The sequence below is a fragment of the Pseudopodoces humilis genome, chromosome 4, assembly GCF_049639895.1.
Source record: "Pseudopodoces humilis isolate 2021_Gansu_Grassland_sample_001 chromosome 4, ASM4963989v1, whole genome shotgun sequence".
NCBI lineage: Eukaryota > Metazoa > Chordata > Aves > Passeriformes > Paridae > Pseudopodoces > Pseudopodoces humilis.
In genome coordinates this window covers 76,730,795-76,749,298 of record NC_142203.1, presented here as the reverse complement: position 1 = coordinate 76,749,298, position 18,504 = coordinate 76,730,795, and the positions used below count along the sequence as shown (strand labels likewise).

General features: G+C 49.4%; 1 protein-coding gene across 3 annotated transcripts in view; it reads left to right on the top strand.

Moving 5' to 3' along the window:
* MYO5B (myosin VB) overlaps positions 1-18,504 on the top strand; it is a 142,426-nt gene that overhangs the window by 21,039 nt on the left and 102,883 nt on the right. For all 3 annotated transcript variants that reach the window (XM_014257028.2, XM_088054098.1, XM_088054097.1), the window contains exons 2-4: positions 5,005-5,115; positions 8,636-8,807; positions 11,032-11,176. In XM_014257028.2, the coding sequence (XP_014112503.2) occupies positions 5,005-5,115; positions 8,636-8,807; positions 11,032-11,176 (428 nt within the window). The remainder of the gene's footprint in view (positions 1-5,004; positions 5,116-8,635; positions 8,808-11,031; positions 11,177-18,504) is intronic.

Sequence of the window (18,504 nt, the reverse complement as noted above, 5' to 3'; positions counted from 1 at the left end):
GGGAACTGGCACTGGGCAGGGGAGAGATGCACAACTCTGGGACATCCCTGCCCGCCCTGTACCGAGCAGGGACACCCTCTGCCACCACCTCCTGTCCCCTGTGATGGTTTTCCAGCTGCTGGTACCGGGCAGCAGGCAGAGAAGCCAGCTCAGGGTGAGACACAGGGGTCAGCAGGTCCTGGAGTCTCGGCACAGCTTGGGGAGCCCTGACCTAAATATGAGCTTTGCTTGTCTGTCGGGCAGGGGAGAAACTGCTCCTGGCGCGAAAATCTCATTCAGAGGATGGGAAAGGGAGGATTATGGTTTGCCGTCTGCCTCGATACTCAGCATTGTAAATAATAATAAAAAAGGTAATGATCCACAAGTCCCTTAATGGAGATATTTTGCCCAGCTGCCAGAGCACCTCGCTGGGGCCTTTCTGCATCACGGGTGAAGCAGATTTTTCTCCTCAGTCACTGCCAAGTGGGGCAGAAGGGAACTTCAAGGCTGCAGGGCTCCCAGGAGAGCCGTGGGGCCGGTCCCTTTCTGCGTTCCCCTCCTGCCAGCCCACGTCCAGGGGCCATTCTTGGCCCCCAGAGGCACAGTGGGTTCACAAACGCATTTACTGCAGCAGAGTAACCCCTTCAGTGACCACCTGTAACTCGTGGGAAACCTGGCACCCTGCTGCTTTGGGCACAGGGGCAGTGCATGGGCCAAACAGGTCTGTATTGATGAAAATTAATGGAGATAGGTTTGCTTGATTTACCACAGAAGCTGAGGGAGAAGCTGTAGACATCCAGACAAGAGCTGCAAATAAAATCCTCTTGTTTTGTTTTGTTTTATTTTTACTTTATTTTTACTTTATTTTTACTTTATTTTTACTTTATTTTTACTTTATTTTTACTTTGTTATATTTATTATATTTTTGTATTTATTTAATTTTATTATTTCTGCAAGAGCCTCTTTAAATTATCTCTGTGGAGTGACCTTCGATGCTAGTTTAAACAAGGAAAATAGGGAACAGAAAAATGACACCCAGAGTGTGTGATATGGCTGCTTTTAATTCCAAGTACAGATTGCCTCTTACTTGAGAGGAGCAGGTGTGGGAAAACTTCAGTTTTAGTAATAGATAGCTTGTGAGTGAGAGCTGGAAGGGGGTTATTGGTCTGTTTGAGTGTAAGCTGCTTAACCATTCACATGCCATGTGTATAAACATAAATATTCTCAGGAAGCCAGGGCTGACATTTGTGCTGGTTTTTCTTTCGTGTGTATTTTTTGTCCTCTTCAAAAGCATCCAGCAATACTGGACACTGAACAATATAGAACGAGGTCAGCAATAAGCCCATTGCAAAGGGAGAAAAGCAGAAGTGTGCTTGCTTTACAGAGAAAAAAAATATACAGAGATTTGTCCAAATTTACACCTTGTTCTGGTTAACATTTGTGTGTTCACCTTTGATTTTTTAAAAAAAAACACTGTTTCTGTTTTCAACCAAAGTCCTTTCATAAGATTTTCTTAACCTGTGTGGAAGAACCTTTGCCATGACACACTACGTTTTACTAATGTTACTGAATTCCTAATTGTGAGGTGGTTGTTGCTATTTTATTGCCAATATTGTGGGTTTTCTGCTGTGCCCTCCCTCTATCTGCAGTTTTTTGGAAGGATGCCCCTGGAAAAATGCCCTTGACCCGGGAGCAATGAAAACTTCAGGGGTCAGCTGTGAGTATTGGCATTCCTGAAATAACTCAGGGGATTAAAACCCAGTAATAAGAAAGATGGATTTGCTGATGTCCAGCTTGCCATGAAGACTTGCCACTGCCAAACGGCCCAGACGAAGCTGAGATCGCTAGTTTTTAATATTTTATACTTAATGGAAGATTATACAATTTTCTTAATGCAATGAGAATGATGCTCTGTCCACGGAGTTGTGACTCCTTGCCTGCGGACCTGCATCTCTTCTCACTGAGATGGAGCACATTTCCCAGAGCTTGCTGTGAGTGCCTTTGGCCAGCACTGAGGGCTTTGAAACAGTGGAACAAGACCTGCCTCTTCTAATTTAATGTTGGTTTTAATCCACATCCGCAGCAGCAGCCTGCTAAAATCTAAATCAAATCAGGAGGTGGGGATTGAATTTATTAAGCTTCTGTTTAAGCTGGGTGGAATAATGCAAGAGGCTGTGAGAGCACTGAATGGCTTTAGTTTTATTTGGGATCTGGTTAAAAAAAATCACGAAGTAAACCATATTTAAAAAAAAAAAAAATTTTAGAGGCTGAGCATGTGGAACTATTTCTAGATAATTGTGGCATGTTGTATAAAGGCATCCTTGAGGACTGAAGGACTCTTTTTCTTAAAAAAAATTAAAAACAAGAGAGAAAATGCATGGAAACCCTAGAGTGTCTGGAGGTTGAGTGGTTTGCCCAGGGTTCTGTCTCCTGAGCCCAAAGCCAAGTTAATCCTTCATTCCCAGCACTTTGAGACGGGCCCGTGTGCCCTCTCCCTTGTAACAAGCTCCTCCAAAGGTCGAGAGGCTGTGACAGCTCTCAGGAGCCCAGACAGGGCTCGTGGAGTGGTAAAATGATGCTGGAAGCGTGATTATGGAAGCAGCAGCTCACAGGGATGCTCTCCCCATGCCTGGGGGGCACCTGCCAGCGCCCTGGGCTTGGGGATGCGGTGACCCTCCCCTGTGTGGGTTCACGTGTCAGAAAGAGGGGGTGTGAGGCTGCTTTGGGGGAGCAGGGGTGGGAGGCAGGGAATGCAGGGGAGGTGAGGGTGGTGAGACCAGCCTGACCCCACCGAGGGCCGCCCCCAGGCCTCGTCAGGTTCTAATTAAAGCCGGCCTTGTGAAGATGTGCCAGCGACAAAGTGCTTTTATTCCATGCATTTATGCTGCGTGGTTGACGTGTCTAGGATTTATGGGTGAAAGGGGGGGCTTGGATGGGGTTTGTGCAGCAGCCTGCCCTGCGGGGAGGGCCGAGCGCTTGCAGGGGCGCACAGGGAGGGGAAGCACAGGAGAATGAATGGTGTTCCCCTGTCTGGACGTGTGCACACACGAGAGGACAGCATTAGAGATGCTTGGGGAAGTGCATTCACAGCAGCCTGTGCTAACAGCCCCTGGCTCTGCAGCAGGGTGGGAGCACTTGCTGTGTGGGGAGTGCCTGACCACATCTGGGAGCTGCCAGCCAGGGGTGTCCCCAGGGCTCCTGGGGCCTTGCAAACACGGTCTGTCCTGGTGCACTCTGTCCTGCGGGGCCCCCTGCACGTGTGTGTGCGCACAAAGTCTGGGAAAATCGGTTTTATGATTATTATTAAAACTCTGTAGTGCTGTGGTCGGGGTGGCTGGTGGGATATGGAGCCTCCCAGCACCAGGCTGTGGGCAGTGGGTGCTGAGAGCTGTCACCCTCGGAGCCTCCTGTCACACCTGGGTGGCTGCTGGCCGTGGCTGATGATGAATTGCCAAGGGTGGCCCATGGGACCTCTTGCTGCTGCTGGAGCTGTGCCAGATTTCATCTGCAAAGCGTTCACAGGCGCCCCATTTCGGGTTGCTCTGGGGTCAGTGTGTCCCTGTCTGCAGATGCCTGTCCAGGCAGGTCCAGGGCTCAGCCCAGCCCTGTGTGCAGGTGGAAAATTTGCAACGTTTGCCAAGACCAGCAAAACCTTGTGTTTGAAGCTGCCCTGAGCCGGGTACATCCTGATCCTTGGCTATTTTGGGCACTTCTAGAGCGTGTCTGAATCTCACATTTTGCCAGCGGAGAGCTGGCCCTGGATGAGTCCACAGTGGTGGGGCTGGTAAGGGTCCCAGCCAGCCCACTGCAGCCTCCCTTCTTTGTGGCAGGGAGAGCACTGAGGGCTCATGAGGTGCTAGTGCTGGTGTGCTGAGAAGATTCAAGTTTTCACATCTTTTCCCCCGCTCCCTGGTAAAACTGTTGTTCTGGGAATATGATTGTGTGGCTCCATTAACATCTAACGGTTCCTGCTGCTGTAGCTATTGAGCAGCTCTAAAAATAATTACGTGCAATAACATATAAAAATCTATTGCTTTTCAGCTGCAAAGTGGCCTGTCAGGTGGTGGCTGCTGCTGTGTTAACTCATTGGTTGCTACAAGATGTTACTTGGACATTGTGTGCTGCGGTTTGGTTTCAAATGAAGGCCAAAACCACCTTTGGGGCTCTGGTGCTGCTGCCACTTGGATTTGCTGGGATTTACCCCCGCTCCTCATGTTTTGAGTAGGAATAAGATTATATGGCTCTGATTTCAATCAACAGGAAGAACAGAGGGAAGGGATGCCCCCAAAAGGCCAGCAAACCCGTGGTTGTTGTGGTTGTTGGAGGGTTCCTGCTGGCTGTGTAGGCTGGATGAGTCCAGCACCAGCCTGGCTCCATGAGCCAAAGCACGGGCTGGGCTGCACAGCCCTGCCTTGGGGCTTCCCCCTTAGTTGGCCATAGCTTTGTAGATGCAAAAAAAAGGTTAAATTTAACTTAATGCATCAATTAATTTAAATTCAAGTGCGTTCCTGGGGCCTGTTTGTGTGTTGACCTCCAACTGAAGGAGTTGGCTTTGGTGTCGGCATTTGCCCGCCTCTGTCCGTGGCTGTGGGTTTGGGTCAGGGCTTGCTCTGTGGGGACCAAACTGCCTCATTTTGAGCAAAATAAACATGCCTTGGTCTGGGGTCTGCTGGGGGTGAATTGTGTTGTTCCATAAAAGCCTTCTGGAAGAGTGTTTTTTTCTCAAGGAAATGAAAATCCACGTTTACCTTGAGACTTCACCCTGCTTTGTTAGATTGGTAACAAGCCACTGTACTCCTTGTCCAGGAGAAAATTAGACTGAAAAATTAGACTTCTGGTCTGTAATTTACCCCAAGAACTTAAACTGGATTTATTTCTTCTTTTACTAAAATAAATGGTTTAGCTGCATTGACTCTACAGTGAGTGTGAGAGTGTATTAATGGAGAATTAATTTATTTCTCATTTAATTTCCTGAGGTTTTGTCGTGTTTAAACTTTTTCTTTCTTTTCTTTTTCACCTCTCCAGTACACTAGGGTTTGGATTCCTGACCCTGATGAAGTTTGGAGATCAGCAGAAATTATCAAGGATTACAAAGAGGGAGATAAAAGCCTCCAGCTGAAACTTGAAGATGAAACTGTAAGCTTTCGAATGTCGTTATTCTTTTTAGTAATTTAAAGCTTCGAATTAATGTGTGAAGAAGCCTGAGCCATCTCTTAGTTTCTGTGAAATGGTTTAAAATGTGTTTTATTGCCTTAGCACTTCCAGCTTTCCCTCCCTAGACACTTGTGCTACAGTAGGTTGCGAGAAAAGCCCTTGACCTCCATCATCTCTTTTCATCTCCTGGCAAACTTGTAATAGTCTGTGATATCAAGATGTATTTTTTTTAATAGCAGCAGTATGTCAGAAGTGCCAGTTTGTGCTTTTGGCTGCTGAACAAATCATGGAGAGCATGGCTGGTGGCAGCTACTCAACCTCGGGTACTTATGGAAAACCCACACACGGCTCAGAGGTGACTGCTGTGCAACAGCTTTCCCCACAAAAACAGCCTCAGTTTTTCTCCCCGAGCATAATCTTATGTAAACCCCTTTTCTTCTCTGCCTTATTTTTAAATAAGAAAAGCTTCTAAAGGAGAAAAGCACAGAGCTCATTTAAATGTAGGTGTTTTCTAGCAAGCGCTGGTTCTAAATGAACAAACAGCCTGGGCTGTAGCGTGTGTACAGCCAGCAATTAATCATCCCCAGGGCAGGACAGAGGCTGGGGAGGAGCAGCTGCTCTCTGTTCCACACGAAAACCATGTGGAGCGGGATGCTGGGTGACAGCAGGGAATTTCAGATGAAGTTAACCACGGCATTTGCATCAGCTGCAAATTCAGTTTATGGGAAGCAAGCAGAAGTGCCGTGTATCTACCATGAGCTGCCTGGTGTAGCAGGGAGAATAAATACATTTTTCATGAAGAATTTCACCTAAACCATCTTTCTTCACTGGGCAGGTGGGGTTTCCTGAGCTGTCTGGAGTGTGATCTGTTCTGTTGCCTAGAAAAGTTAGTAGAGACCACCCACTACAAATTCACATGTTCTGAGCAGGGCGAGTAATTCCCATCCCCTCCAAGCCAGTCATTTCCACACTGTGGGGAGCATTTTCATCATATTGCCTAATGGGAAGATGGAGAACAGGAATGAGCTGTGATCGATTAGGCAGCTCATCAGAGCAGTTTTTCTTTCAGAGCAGCTCAAGCACGGGCTGTTGGCAGTGTGTGAGTGTGCCAGGTTTGCAGAAAACGTTATTGATGTTGGGATCTGTACCTGGTGCTTGGTGCTGGTGCTTCTTCCTGGCTTGGCCTCAGCTGCTATTGTTTTCCTTCCCAGTTTGCTCTTCCAGCATAGGACAGCTTTCTGGGCCAAATAAAGGATGGAGGGTGCTTGATGCCATTTTACCTTCCACACTGATAAATCTGGATGAGGAGATGCACAGATGCCACCCTGCAATCCCTTGGAAGCACCAGACATAGAGCCGTTATTTTATCATGGAATGGTTTGGCTTGGAAGGACCTTAAAGGTCATCCAGACCCAGCCCCTGCCATGGCAGGGACAGCTTCCAGTGTCCCAGGCTGCTCCAAGCCCTGTCCAGCCTGGCCTTGGACACTGCAGGGATCCAGGGGCAGCCCCAGCTGCTCTGGGCACCCTGTGCCAGGGCCTGCCCACCCTCCCAGCCAGCAATTCCTTCCCAATATCCCAGCTGGGCCTGCCCTCTGGCACTGGGAAGCCATTGCCTGTGTGCTGTCCCTGCAGGCCTTGTCCCCAGTCCCTGGGCAGCTCTCCTGGAGCCCCTTTAGGCCCTGCCAGGGGCTCTCAGCTCTCCCTGGAGCCTTCTCTTGTGCAGGGGAGCAGCCCCAGCTCTCCCAGGCTGGCTCCAGAGCAGAGGGGCTCCAGCCCTGGCAGCAGCTGCGTGGCCTCCTCTGGGCTGGCTCCAGCAGCTCCACGTCCTTGTGCTGTTGTTGCCCAGGGCTGGACACTGTTGGGTGCCTGGGTGCCCATCTCATCCACAGGAGCTCCCTTCTTCCGCTTGTGCTCAGGCTGCCAAAGTACACCTGCTCCTATGGCTGAGTGCTACAACCCCCATCCTCCCCTCCTGGCTGAGATCTCCTGCGGTTTTAGTACTTGGGCAGGAATTATTTTTTTTCCTCTTTAATCTGGATATTTCCCTGGAAACTAAAGGGAGGAGTCCTGCAAGGTCTGTTCTTTTTGTGCAGCTGAGTTCAGGGTCAGCAACATTAAAGTACAAGGAGATGAAAGGATTACCAGGTGTTGTAGGTAGTAGCTTAATAAGCATGTCACAGTCATAGTGAAACATGGAACATCTCATTTTGGGGTTGTGCAAGAGACCCAAGGTCTCTGGGAGTGCCCTGTTGGATGCTTTCCTGTATGAGTCCATCCTCTATGCCTCCATCCGTGTCGTGTTGGACTGAAAAGCTCTAGCAAAGGGGAACAGCAGTTGTGTGCATCAGGTTGGAGATACCTAGCACATTTATCTTCAGGGGATTCAAAGCTGTAGAAAGCCTTTTGTTCCTGACAGCCAGCAAGCATTACCCCCTTGTTCAGTGCTTCCTTTTGTTCCTGTGCTTTAAGTGAATCTTCATGGATTTTTTGTAGTTTCTGGCTCTGCTCTGTATGCAGCAGTACTCCCTCCGAATGAAGAGCTGACTTTTAAATATCACAAGCCATCCCTGGTGTGTTTGCCATTAAGATGTGAGACTGAGTGCAGACTCTTGAAAATTGGCATTGACAAGGTGGAATTGGAGGATAAAACCAGCCTGAGGTTGTCAGACATGCTGAGGGACCCTGTTCTCGTGCACTTGGGTCAGCTTTCCTTGTGCTGTTTGCATGGGCGGTGACCCAGTGACAGTGGTTTTGCTTGGAAGCTGGGATTCCTGCCTTCTGATGGGAGCTGAGCATCAGGCCTCCTTTCTGAGGCACCCTGTGCGAAGCAGCATCACTGGCAATTTTATTTTCCCCCCCTCCTCTGTAAAGAAAAAAAAATGCAGTTTTTCTTTAGCTGATGGCTCTGCTGCTCGTTTGGGGATGAGTCAAAAATAGCATAAGGCTGCCCATATGCCAACTTCAGCAGCATAACCTGGCTCCTCATACACTTCAGCAGCAGGGACTCCGTGCTTCTCCATGTCCTCCCTGCCTGAAGGGTGCCAGGCTTCAGGTATAAAAGTAACTGGAAGTAAAAATGAGCTGAGAAATGCTCTGAGGGTAAGAACATGGTCTAGTTTGGAATAAGGGTGCTTTTCCAAGGGCAGGTTAGATCAGATGAAGCTGTGGCTTTCTGTAGGGTGCCTGTCTCTGCTCAGAGCTGACTAAAGGCTGTTTGTCCCAAGGCTGGCCTGAAAAGGACTCAGGTGTGGCCAGGTTGGTGCTTGTGGACCATCAGCATCCACCAGGACCATGTGATGGTCAGCTCAAAGCCGTCACCAAGGGATCACCTGGCAGTCTGTCCTCCAAGTCCCTATAGCATTTGTCATCAAGGGACTTTTAATTTAATTTAGATCAGGGCGTGTAAGTATTTTACACTAGCAGGAGTGGAAAGGTTACAAGCCATTAAAGGAGTGTTGTTTTGTTTTTTGTGTTGCTGTGTTCCTCGTGTGTCTCTTCAGCTGTACGAATATCCCATCGACCTCCAAGGGAATGAGCTGCCCTTCCTGCGCAATCCAGACATCCTGGTGGGGCAGAATGACCTGACAGCCCTCAGCTACCTGCACGAGCCTGCGGTCCTGCACAACCTCAAAGTCAGGTTCCTCGAGTCCAACCACATCTACACCTACTGTGGTGAGTGTCCAGACCACACCTTCAGCTCCTGGGAGGTTCTGGGGACACAGAGAAACCCCTTGAGACCACAAACCAGAGGCTGCAGTGCGAGGAAAGTCTGGAGGTGCTGGGTTTAGGGTGGATGGGAGGCAGGAGTGTGTGTCAACAGGATGTAAAACCAGAGATGTTTTTTGAGGGCTGCTGCAATGAATTTGCTGAGCTCATGGTCCACTTGCTCTTGGTGGGAACATCTTGTCAGATGAATTTGAGGCCAGCCTTGCATGTGCTTGGCAGCCCCCATTGGGAAAATGCAGGACTTAAAAGCCCAGTGAACAGCAGCATGCCAGACAGAGGGATCCTATAGGTTTTCCTCCAGAAAAAAAGCAAAAAAACCTTCCAGCGCTGCCATTACTTTCCTTTTCTTCATGGCTTTGGCAGCCATCTAACTCCTGAATTCAGAGCAGGAGGAGGGCAGGCGTGAACTTGAGTTTGTGATTTTTGGGGAGGGTGCCTCATCAAAGCTATTCAGGACAGCAGTTACCTGTGGATGGACAGCAACAAGTTGTGACTTGAAAAATTAGGAAGAAAGGAAGGAAGGCACCTCATAGAATACCAGACTTGTTTGGTTGGAAGGGGTTTTTACAAATCATCTTGTTCCAGCCCTCTGCCATGGGCAGGGACACCTTCCAGTGTCCCAGGCTGCTCCAAGCCCTGTCCAGCCTGGCCTTGGACACTGCAGGGATCCAGGGGCAGCCCCAGCTGCTCTGGGCACCCTGTGCCAGGGCCTGCCCACCCTCCCAGCCAGCAATTCCTTCCCAATATCCCAGCTGGGCCTGCCCTCTGGCACTGGGAAGCTATTCCCTGTATGCTGTTAAAGCTGGTGTGTACAGCTGTGATGCTGCTGCAGTTTGGAAATGCTTGGCAGGAGGAGATGACTTTTTAGAACAGTGGAAATACGTAGCCTCTGTGGCTCTTAGTAACGTTAACTTTCAGTATTTAATGATGTATAGTACTGGATTACTGGCATTACTTGCAGCCTTTTGCAGGTACACATGTGCCCTCAGTCACTCACAGGCCTGCTCTCACCCCAAATCAGTCAGGTTTCATGGGGGCAGCTTCTGATGAAGGTTGATGATCATCTTGAGTGCAGCATTAATGGAGATGCAGGTGCTTGGGCCGTGTAGGTTTAACTGCAGAGCTCTGCCTGGCTGCAGCACAGCTCATGCTTTGGTTCTAAAGTGGTTGAGAAGGGCAGGAAGGTGCTTGCCTGAGGGGAGGAGAGCCTTTCAGCTTGGTTTGCATCGTGGTTTTGGTGAGTAAGGGAAAACTGGTGGGTGACCTGAGCAGAACTGGGAAGCAAACAGGCAGGAGCAGGGCTCGGGGAGGTGAAGCAGCTGGGTCAGTGTCCTGCAGGGGCAGGTGATGTGACAGTCACTGACTTTGCCCTTTCCTGGTGGGCTAATTCACATTCCTGGTGTTTGGTACAAGATGAGAGTTCCTGTGCTCCTGTAATTGGAGTGCGCCCGGGCCCTGAACTGCCTGGGCTGGGAGCACAACACTGGCCCCACAGCCAGGTGCTCCTGGAGCTCCTGGCAGGGACAGCTGAGACCTGCCCGACCTGAAACTCCTCAGAGGTGGAGCCTTGTCAGCAGCTGGGTGCACAGCAGCTCCCTGGAGCCCATGGGGTTTGGCCTCTCATTAGCTCCCAGCTCACCGCCTCCTCCAGCACGCCCAGAGCTGGAGAGGAGGCAGACATTAAAGCCTCAGAGCAGGCTCTGGCATTCCTTTCCAGTGATTTATGAATTGTAGTTTGATTTGGGTACATTCTTTGTTAGGTGTTTTTACTTGCAACTCATGCCAGGGGAAAAACCCGGGATGTTTGTTTGGGTCTATCAGAGCTTTGGTTGCACAGGAATTGCTTTTTTGTAGCGTTGGCTCAGGCTGTGTTGATCTCTCCTCACCCCTCCTACAAAGTCTGTCTTCACACAATGGAGATTATTGTATATTTTTGCTCTTCTCACCGGTTTTGTGCATCTCCTTTGTAGCTGTACAGGGGCTTACTGCCCTGCTGTTGAAGGAGATGCTGAGATAAGAATTACGTGCCCTTCCCCATTCACTGGTCACCTTTCTTTGTTAACTCTCAATCACCGTATTTCAAAAATCTTACTCCCACAAGCCGAGAAAGCCCTGAAATATCAACTCCCTGCTTGGTTGGTGACCTGCCTGCCTGTCTGCCTGCCCTCAGGTATCGTGCTGGTGGCCATCAACCCCTATGAGCAGCTGCCAATCTACGAGCAGGATGTCATCTACGCCTACAGCGGCCAGAACATGGGGGACATGGACCCCCACATCTTCGCCGTGGCCGAGGAAGCCTACAAGCAGATGGCCAGGTCAGTGGTGGCCCAGCCACGGGGGTTTGGGTTGAAAGTGGGTAAAGATGCCATTAAACATTCCAGATACTCAATGAAAGCTAAGTTGTGAAAGAGAGTGTGCTGGAGCTCAGGCATTTCTAATTAATTCTGCCTAATGACTTCATCCTGTGATTGCACCCACACTGCTGGTCTGATGGATCCCTGAGGCCCTCAGGAACTCAGGGGTTCGGCGGGGATCCCTCTCCTGTTGCTTCTTGGATGAGTTTCCTGGAAGAAATCCAAACCACTCTGCAAATACCACGTTTAATAGCTTAGAGGAAACCACATTTCAGATAATTCGGTGAGATAATCAAACTAAATCCAGAAGCTAATGTTAGTTGTTGTTTTATGGACACATTGTGATTTTGAGTTGGGTGGTGACTGGAAGATACTTGGAGATATTTATGGATCCCTCAAAGTGTCTTCACCAGATGGATATGGTGACAGTTTTACTTTATTTATTTCCGTGCTTGTTGTGTTGCTGGGGACAAATGTAGGATTTTGTTCTTAACAAATAAATCATGATCCAAAAGAGAATTTGGAGAGGAAACTGAAAATTGTTGTACCAGGGATCATTTTATTATAGTTGTCAGGATTCACACAGTGTGTTCATGTTTGCTTGTGGATTAGCTGAGATTTTTGTACAGCCCCGGCTTTTAACAGCAAGAGTAAGCACTGAACCATTTTCCAAGGGTTGGAACCTGCTTTCTGCTGGGTCTGGGTTTTAGTGGTTCGAGTTAGGATGCATTCCTAATAAAAATGAGCAAGAGTTTGATCCAGAAATGCATCTGGAGGAGCCCTGCCATGGCCAGGGAGAGGATGGATTGTACCCAAACTGAGTCCAGCCTTGCAGTTCGCTCCTGCAAGTGCTTTGTGCTTTGGGAAAAACTGCTTTGAGAGGAGCTCAGGAATTTGGGGAGCTGCCTGTAGAGAGAGGAAGGATTAGGATTTTGTCCTTGTGTGATTTCAAGCTGAGCAGCAAGCTGTGTGGTTTGTTTTAGGAGAGGCCAGGGTTTTGCTGACCAGTGTGGACAGGACCTGTGGGTTTCCTAAGGCAAGTGTCTGAAATACAGGGCAGCAACTCGCTTTTCTGTTGAAGTTTGAGCTAGGGAAGACACACTGTTCTCCCACATCCCTGAGTAATTTTGCAGGCAGTGGGCTAACAGCTCTAGGCAGCAATGCTGGTCTCTGCTTTCCTCCCAATCAGAGTAAAGCTACTTTTGACAGCAACTCGTAATGGATAACTGCAGTCTCTGGGTGGTTCAGACTGCTCTGTTTTCAAGGGAACAGGAAAATAACCACCTTCAGAGCTCTTAAGCAAGGTGCTCACTGCTCAGTGCTCCTCTGGTGCTCTCTGTTTTGGGCTGTTATTATGGTAATTGCAGGCTTGGGTTCAAAAGAGGGTTTCAGACAGGGCTGAGAGGAGTTTGGGATGTGGATTATAGGAATCTACCTGGCTATTTGAAATGTGCCTTAAAATGTAGCACACTGAGTTTTAAGTCTGAGTGCTCCTGGAGGGAGTGTTGTATTTTCTGCAGTTTGATCTGAGCTTTTCCCTCCACAGTGCTCCAAGATGGAGCTGTTGGAGCAGGGTGTGTGGATCACATAGCTCCTAAGTGATGGAAAAAGGGCATTGGAAAGGACTTCTTTTTGCCCTTTTTTCAGCTGAAATGCTGTGTGGGATGCCTTGTGTCTGCAGCTCAGTCCTTTGGGGTGAGGTGGGATATGGCTTGTTAAACCTAAACTGGTGCAAAAATATCACTTGTTTTGCAGTTCAGCTTTTAAACAATTGGATTATGTCTGGTGCATCCTTATAGATCAGGAATAAAACTCAAGCCTGCCGTCTCAAAAAGTCAAACTTGCAAGGTGATTGAGAGCAGGAAAACAGTCCGGCCAGTCTTGGGGGTTTTGGAATATTTTATCTCCATTAGTGGCCCAGGGCACACAGGGAAAGTGCAGTGGAGGGGATTGAATGGGATTGAGTGTCTGGCAAGGGAAAAGGACACAAAACTTGAGACTTGTTGTTAAATGAGGAGAACTGCAGGCAATTTTTATTTCTCTGAGCTTCCAGGGCAGAGTGTGTACAAGCTGGTGTGTACAAGTGGTAGTGACTTGCTCCTGTGCTTTCTCACTGCCTCAAGCTCAGTGCCCAAGAGATGGAGGGAGAAGGAGGCACCTCCACAGTGGCTGTGTGACATCCTCTGTTTGCTTTTGTCCTGTCATCAGACAGTGCCAATTTAAAAGGAAAAAAGAAAAATTAAAAAAAGGAAAAAAAAATTAAAAAAAAATGTGGATGGGCTATACAAGGGGGCTGCAAAGGGTGTATAACAACACCTGATCCCTTTTTTGAGTCAGAATTGTTCCTAAAGCACCTACAATGGATTCAGTGTGTATTAAAACTCCCCTTTAAGTCTGAGCTTTTCACAAAGAGGATGATTTTGCAGCGCTTGCATGTGAAACAGCTTAAACAAAAAACCCAAATAAAACAAAAAAAGGCAAGTGATTAAAATTCATATGTGACATCCTCTTAATTTTTACAGCGACCAGCTCTTTAGAAACTCCCCAGATACCCAGTGTGGGACTAAACACACTCAATTCACTGAAACAGCGTTGTTTCAAACAAAATGAGCAGCATGGAGTTAGTTTGCTCCAAGTGCTGCTGTGGTGGAGTCAGGTGTTGGGATGGTGGAAGGAGGAATCATTCAGTGATTGTTAGTGGCTGTGGGTTGGAAGCAAGGAGTGCCTTGGGACATGGGTTGCCTGCAGGGCAGTGCAGGCACCTCCTCTGGTCAGGGTCCTGTCCTGGAGAGGTGCAGTGGGGTTAGGAGGCTTCAAAAGGTGCTTGCCCTCTTGGGAGCAGCCTGAAAGCTGTGCCATGGTCACACAGAGAGCCAGCACAGCCACTGATGTCCTGGCTGATTCTTGCTTTTCTCGCAGAGGAACAAAAGATCCCTTGTGTGCCCACATCCTGGCTCTAATTTCTAATTGTGTGTCATCGCTCTGGGCAGGAGCCTGGAGTCTGGCAGAGATTCCCTCTTGAAAACCTGCATTTCTGCTGCAGTCAGCCTGACCTGAGCAGCACATGTTTCACACTGCTCTGTGCTGGGACAGCCCTGGCTGGGCCCCTCACCACAGGAGAGACACGGAGGGGCTGGAGCGTGTCCAGGGCAGGGAACGGAGCTGGGGAAGGGGCTGGAGCCCCAGGAGCGGCTGAGGGAGCTGGGAAAGGGGCTCAGCCTGGAGCAAAGGAGGCTCAGGGGGCCCTTGTGGCTCTGCACAAGTCCCTGGCAGGAGGGGACAGCCGGGGGGGTCGGGCTGTGCTGCCAGGGAACAGGGACAGGAGGAGAGGGAACGGCCTCAGGCTGGGTCAGGGCAGGGACAGGGGGGACAGCAGCAGGAATTTCCCCATGGAAAGGGTGGCCAGGCCTTGGAACTGCCCAGGGAGGTGTTTGAATCCCCATCCCTGGAGGTGTCTGAGGAAGGTCTGGATGTGGCACTCAGAGCTCTGGGCTGGTGACAAGGTTGGCGATTGGGCACAGATTGGACTCCATGGTCTTGGGAGAGCTTTTCCAGCCTTAGATTCGTGCTCTGACCCCTGTCCCTCCCTATGAATGTGACCCACTAGTTGTTGCCAGCTCCATGGAGGAGGTTTGGATGGTGACAGTGCAGCACCAGCTTCCCCCTCACAGCCTTTGGGAGCTTTAGGTGTATTTTTAGTTAGATATCCCCCATCTTGTTTGCAGTCCATTTTAATTCTTCCCAGTTCAACTTGGTGGATCACCGTGTTTTCACATTATGCTGGGCTGAGTCTATTAGAAAAATCACTACAGTGGATATATTTGTGTGACTTTTCTGTCTTTGACCCTTGTCTCTTCCTTTTGTACCAGCTGGGTTCGTTCTGGGCACAAGCCAGGAGTTGCTAGTCCAAGTAAGGTTTCCTAATGCTTTTGGGTTTGGTGAGGTTTTATTTTTCCTTTGGTGTTTTTTGCTTTGTTTTGGTTTTGCTGCTGTTGTTTTGTGGTGTTTTTTGTTTTGTTTTGTTTTTTTTGGTGTGTGTTTGCTTTTTTATTTATTTGTTTATTTAAAACCCATGCATTGAACTTAATAACATACAGAATTGAACAGCACTAGGTGAGAGAGGCATGTGCTGTGGGCAGCGGAGCAGAGGAACGGGCCCTCCAAAGGCTGTCAAACATGTCTCAAAAGCAGGGAGCAGGTAGCAGAGGTGATCATTGCATAAATCAGATACTGAAGGTATTTCCAGCCCCTTCTGTGTGTTTTCTGTGTGGGACCTCTGGGTCTGGCTGTGGTAGGAGTGTTGTCTCCCTGGTGTCTCCTGAGCTGGGGTGACACTGCAGCAGCCCACAAGTCAGGCAGTGGACACAAAGCAAGTCCAGAGTTCAGCTCTTACCCTGGCAGAGATCTCGGGTGGAAAAGGGCTTGTGAAAGCCTCCTGGGAAGTGCATGGGCTGGCTCAAGTGCCATGGGCTTTATTCCCTGCCTAATGCTTTCACAGGTGCATCCCTTCAAAGCTGTTCCATGTGGCCAGGCTAAAACATCTTGGGTCTGTTTCACATGAAACTGCTAAGTCTGAACTGCAGAACGTTGTGATTTTCTGCCAGGAGATGGAAGGGCTCTGCAGACCTTACCTGCCCCTTGCAATGTCAGTGGGAAGGCAATTGTCCTGGCGACCTGTTGGTTAGACTGCAGTTTCCTCCTCCCCAGCATGAGGATCTGCTCACAGTGTTGTTGATAGTTCTTGCAGAAGAAATAAAATAAAAAATGCAGGAGTGATTTGATGGATGAGTTCAGCTTCTCCATGTCTTGTCTGAACTGCAGCTCAGTGGGTACCAGGTAACCCCTGGTGTCTGCAGTTCCAACGGGGCTCAGCATCTGTTGTGTAATTCCTGAACTGTAAACTGTACAGAAATAGGGTTTCTCCTCCCTTCAGCCCCACTGCCCACACGCTGCTTCTGTCACCAAGCGCTCAAACACTTGGAGTGCAGGCAGGTAACTCTGTTTAGCAGTGGCTTTCCATTTTTATTGGGAGTTAGTACACTGCACTGTCAAAATCACTGCTCCCTGCAGCCTGGGGGGGAAATATCTGTGTCCTGCAGAGAGGCAGGTGCCACTGGGGCTGCCTGAGGTGACCACTGCTCCCTTCTCTGCTGTGGGGGGCAATGCTGGAGCTGGAAAAGAGCAGAAATTGCTGCAACAACCCTGCACACAAGCAAATGGACTCAGGGTGGGGTATGGGCACGGTGGGGGATGTCCTTTCATAGCACTTGAGATTTCAAGCTTTTACAGGAGGATTTAAAGCTGTACAAAGAAGGAGCAGATAGGAGTTAAAAGAGAGATTAACCCCCGACAGAGATGCAAGGGGAATCAGACTGGCACAGTAAATAAGGCTGAATCCTGTGTTACATTAAAGGCAGGGAAGGGTTTAGTCTCCAGGGGAATGAGGCTGGGTGGGGGCTTGCAGGGAGCTGTGGGGCTGAGCTGTGCTGCAGCTCACCAGGGCTGTGCAGCAGGGATCATCCTAAAAATAAAGCTCTGCTCCAAAAGGGAGCCAGAAGAAAAATAACTCAGGAGCCTTGAATTCAGGAACTTGCAAAACTAAGGGGGTTCTCTTCTGCTTAGGGTTAAAATTGGGATAGGGATGAGGGGAGAAGGTATTGCAAGAGCTATCCCATGAATGTGCTGGTGCTGGTGTAAGATCTCAGGGATTGCTTTTCTTCTCCCAAGGTGATACATAGGAAAAAAATAAATTGGGAGACACTCTAGGAAATGTTTCCCAAGAATAGGAGGAGAGACCCTCTGGTCTTGCTTGCTGTGGGAGAGGACAGACATGCTCGGGGGATAAGTGACCAACTAATGAACTTTTTTAAAATGTAATTTTTCTTTTTCTTTTTGGCAGTTTAGAATAAGGCCTGTGATACTTGCTAGCAGATTTAATAATAAATGAGACATCCCTTATAGAAAAATCATAAATACTCATAAATGGGACAGAACTGTCATGGGAAAGCTTATGGTAGAGAAAGGCCAGTGCCTTACTGAGAGTAATGAGCGTGTGTGTGTGAAATATCACTGACCAGGAAGGAGGAATTATAGCCTACATCCAGCATGTAACTACTGCTGTGATGCAGGAGAGCTGTGGGAGCACAGCTGGGGACACAGCTGTAACACCAAGCGTCATTAAACATTCAAACCAGCATTTATGAGCACCATAATTTCATCAGAGCCCAAAGACTCGTGACTGGCCTTGCCCACCTCCAAGTCACTGCTTGCCCCACCCCACATCCTCTGTGAACTTCTGGAGGTCTCGGGATGGGGAACCCAGAGCGTGGTTTCTGAAAATCCCTTTCTGGGGTTTTCCTGATGTTCGTCAGCTGTAGTTAGTCAGCTGGTAGTGTGGGACTGTTCCAAGCAGCAGTAGCTTAGGATGTGGTGGTCAGTCAGAAGGACCTTCTTTCTGGGACTGGCCTGGGGTGGAAGAACAGCTGGCTTGTCGTCCTGGTGCGCCAAAGGTGATCTACTGGCACAGCATCCCACGGTTCCTTCCTGTGTGTGGTGCTTTTTGGGAGGACGCAGTCCCAAGCCTCCTCCCTCTGCAGTGCTCCAGCAGCTTGCTGGTGGCCTGGGCTGGAGCCAGGGATGCTCTGTGGTGAGATCCCAGCACAGAAAAGAGCATCAGGGTGCCAGAGAGCCAAGGAAACTGGCCGGGTGCGTGTTTTGCTCTTGTTGGGAACAGCACACAAAAGAATTGCTGACCTGGTTTCTGTGAGGCCGAGGAGCTTGTGTTCCTCCCCGACGGGGTGTGCAAAGTGTCAGTCCTGCGAGAAGGTCATCCAGGCTGGGGACAGCTCAGCATTTCACAGAGACTGGGAGCTCTGAGGATTTTCTGTGCTGCTGGAGGGGCGTTTCCAGCCTGAACATTTCCAGCATGAAGCGTTTTGGGGAGAAGGGGCATCAGTGGGTTGGGGCCTATGGCTCCTGCCGCGGCAGCGCCTCATGGAAGCGCCCTGACCTCTGCAGGGATGATGTGATCTGCTCCGTGGGGTCTGGCCTCAGCGTTAGGAGGGCTGGGTTGATGAGTGTTAAACAGTGTGGGGCAGAGGGACCAGCCCTGCCCCACCGAGCTGGCGGTGAGGCTGCGCAGGAGAGGTTAGTGCTGCACCTTGCCTGCTCTCCAGGCATCGTGCTGCCTGCTCATCCTCACCCATTCCAGGCCAAACTGCTGCTTCTAGGCTTTTTTTCCAGCAACTGAGACATTGAAGACCATGTTTTCTCTCTGGCTCCTTGCTGAA